Source organism: Solanum lycopersicum, chromosome 1 (genome assembly GCF_036512215.1).
Source record: "Solanum lycopersicum chromosome 1, SLM_r2.1".
In the NCBI taxonomy this organism is placed as follows: Eukaryota; Viridiplantae; Streptophyta; class Magnoliopsida; order Solanales; family Solanaceae; genus Solanum; species Solanum lycopersicum.
Genome location: NC_090800.1, coordinates 43,996,234 through 43,999,248, shown reverse-complemented (window position 1 = coordinate 43,999,248; position 3,015 = coordinate 43,996,234). Strand labels below are relative to the sequence as shown.

The following is a 3,015-nucleotide window of genomic DNA, read 5'->3' as shown; positions in this document are numbered from 1 at the left end:
ATATTCAGATGATGGAACAACCTAAAAATTTAAGAAGTTAGTGATACATTACGTAATATACAATTTATATATCATTTTCAAAACAACACTTAACATTGAAAATCAGTTTGTATCTGATACATAAAACAGAAATTTAAGGAAATTGATAAATGCCTTCATCTTTGAACTTTTAGATGCGTTTACACTCAATATCTCCTCAAATCTTCGAGTTCAATATGTCCTTTGTATATGACGCTATTTCTCTATTTTTATAGTTCCAACTACCAAATAGAAGTCTAGCTTCCTCCAAGAAGTCTATTATAATTAACTTACGTGCATCGACAATACATCCATTGATACACTCAGCGATGTTCGAAGTCATCATTATACCTCTGTTTATGGTTGAATGAACTCTTGACCACTTCTTATAACCAACTTCTTCAAGGTAATCCTTCACCCTATGATCAACTTTCACAACCATAGCCATTAATTTATCAAAATCTTCCTTTCTGTATGCTTTTGCCATTGAGTAAAATATATCACTTAGTGTTTTTTTACTCCTTTTGAAGCTTGAACATACATTCTTCCAAAGATGCCATATGCATGCACAATGAGGTACATTTGGGTATACAATGCTTACACTCTTTACGATACTTTCATTTCTATCCAATACAATACACATGTTTTCACGCTCACCAAATGCATTTTTGAAATATTCGAAGAACCATGACCACGATCAGTCATTTTCAGTGTCTACAACACCATATGCCAATGGCAATATGCATCCTAATTACAAAGAATATCACATTTAACTTCACGATACACAATGTTTACACTAATATATATTAATATAAATATAAAATAAGTTATACATTACATCAGAATTATAACACTCATACCTGCACCATCGAGTGTGCTTGCTGATACAAAAGTACCCTTGTATGCCCCTCCAAGATGTGCAACATCCACTACAATTACGGGCCTGCAGTAGTCGAACCCTCTTATCAACGGTCTTAGGGCTATGAACAGATACATGAATTTATTATCTTCCGTCTTTTGCATCCTTTTATATGAATTTGGATACACTTTATTTAGCATCCATATGTATCTCGACATCTGTTTAAATCCTTCTGATGGCTTACCCTTGAGCATTTCTAGTGCACGTTCTCTAGCACGCCATGCTTGTTGGTACGATATCTCAACCCCAAACAATTCTCTAATATCTTCAATTACATCTCGAGGTGTATGGATTCTTTTATGATTTACCAATTTAGGGGCAGTCACACCACTAATAAATCCAATTGTTGCTTGTACTTTTGTTAGTATCCTATCCCGCATCGGACATGTATGTTCACTATTGAAATATCTCACTTTGAATACATTAGATTTTTTTCTGCAAGATGATGTTAAGGTCCATCCACATTGGTCGCTGAAGCAAACCAACACATAGTTGTCCAAAATTTTTTATTGGTTTAATTCATATAAGAAAAGCAATGCTATAAATATCACAACAAGATATAGACTTCTTATATTTATGTATCAGATACAATATAAATAAAAATATAATAGAGAAAAACAATCAGATCATAGAGTAAGCATTCAAATACCTTTTCTTATCCGATCTTTTCATTCGAAAATTGAAGTTGTTCTTTATTTTATATTTAGCCATTACAGCAACGAGTGTTCCTTTGTCCTTATACAACTGCCTTGTCTTCACTTCAGTACTATTGGAATCAGTTATGTAATTCATAGCATTTAATTCTGGAATATAATCAATGCCACAATTCTCGACTCGACTAGAGTAAGAGCTTCAGTATCTCTTTCGGTACCTTCCACGCATACGACTTCACCTGATGAACAATCAAAATTACGTATATCCCCAACAATTTTATCCGTTGTATCAATACAAAGCGGATACATGCCGATTCCAGATGCATTCTTTTTTACTTTGAAATAAAGTTTCACACCCATGTCGTTTTTGATTTTCAATGGACATGAGCTTCCCTCGACAATGTATCATATTTCAATATCCTTTGTAACAGTGTCGATCTCAAGCTCTGATAAAATCAACGTTTTCAGGTTCACAAATGAAATGGAATGGCCAACAATAATTCCATCAACTTTGTAACCTTCATAATTAACATCGCTCACCCAAATTCCAGAATGCCGCAGCAGAATTGAGATATTCATCTTCAAAACTTTTTTTTTGAATTCTTAGTATGCAGATCAACTTTTACAAGAATATTTTTGAATTATGAAGCTAATCTGATTTAAAATTTGAATTTACTAATTAGTTACGCAAGCTGTAGACCATTAATTACGTGATTTCAGTTAATAATAACAGAAATCACGGTAATTAATCCTAATTAATCATAGCAGATGTCCACTATGATGTATCAGTACTTATGTATTCCGTGCCAAATGGATGTATCCCGCTTCCTTAAATTTTAAGGGATTTTTAGTAATTTCAATTCTAAAAGTGATAAAAGGTCATTTTGTATTTATAATATGTGGTTCCTATAATTTATACATTAAAATATGAGTGATCCAAACCATTAAATATGGATAAAATGGACTCATTTTATTAATATGGGTTGAAATTTCCGCCCCTAACCACCTGTATACAGTCCTCTTTGACCCCTTGCACCTGTATTTGAAATTTAGGCCTTGTATTTCACTGTATACAGAATCTGTATACCAGTATATATTAGCCATTTGTTTGCATTATTTGCTTCCAAAACCTGTATATCAACTTCCCTTTCGTTCGGATGAGTGATGAGGCTGACTCGATAAAGAAGTGTTGAATTTCAACCAAACCCGAAATGCAGAGAGAGGAAATAAAGGGAGTCAATATCCGGACTCAGCCATACAAAATTCACATGTAAAAGAGAGAAGAAAAGGAATGAGAATTATCCATTTTTAATTCAAACCAAACATCTAATGTTAAAAAAAAAAGAGAACATACTGACCAATTCACAGTCTATATTGGAACCAACTTGGCAGGAGGTATTTGGATCAAAAATCATGGAATACCTC

At 33.2% G+C, this 3,015-nt stretch overlaps 1 protein-coding gene across 1 annotated transcript; it reads right to left on the bottom strand.

The window, feature by feature from the left end:
• Window positions 1–715: 715 nt before the first annotated feature.
• On the bottom strand, window positions 716–1,317 carry LOC138342119 (uncharacterized). Its single transcript, XM_069294307.1, has 2 exons — window positions 879–1,317; window positions 716–765 (listed from the first exon to the last, which is right to left on the bottom strand). Exons 1-2 carry the CDS (start codon window positions 1,315–1,317, stop codon window positions 716–718), a joined length of 489 nt encoding a protein of 162 aa, XP_069150408.1.
• Window positions 1,318–3,015: the final 1,698 nt, after the last annotated feature.

Coding starts and splice junctions, on each gene's coding strand:
- LOC138342119 (XM_069294307.1), bottom strand. CDS start 1,317: ATGCGGGATAGGATACTAACAAAAGTACAAGCAACAATTGGATTTATT. Junction 766..878: donor AAGCACACTCGATGGTGCAG/GTATGAGTGTTA, acceptor CTTTGTAATTAG/GATGCATATTGCCATTGGCA.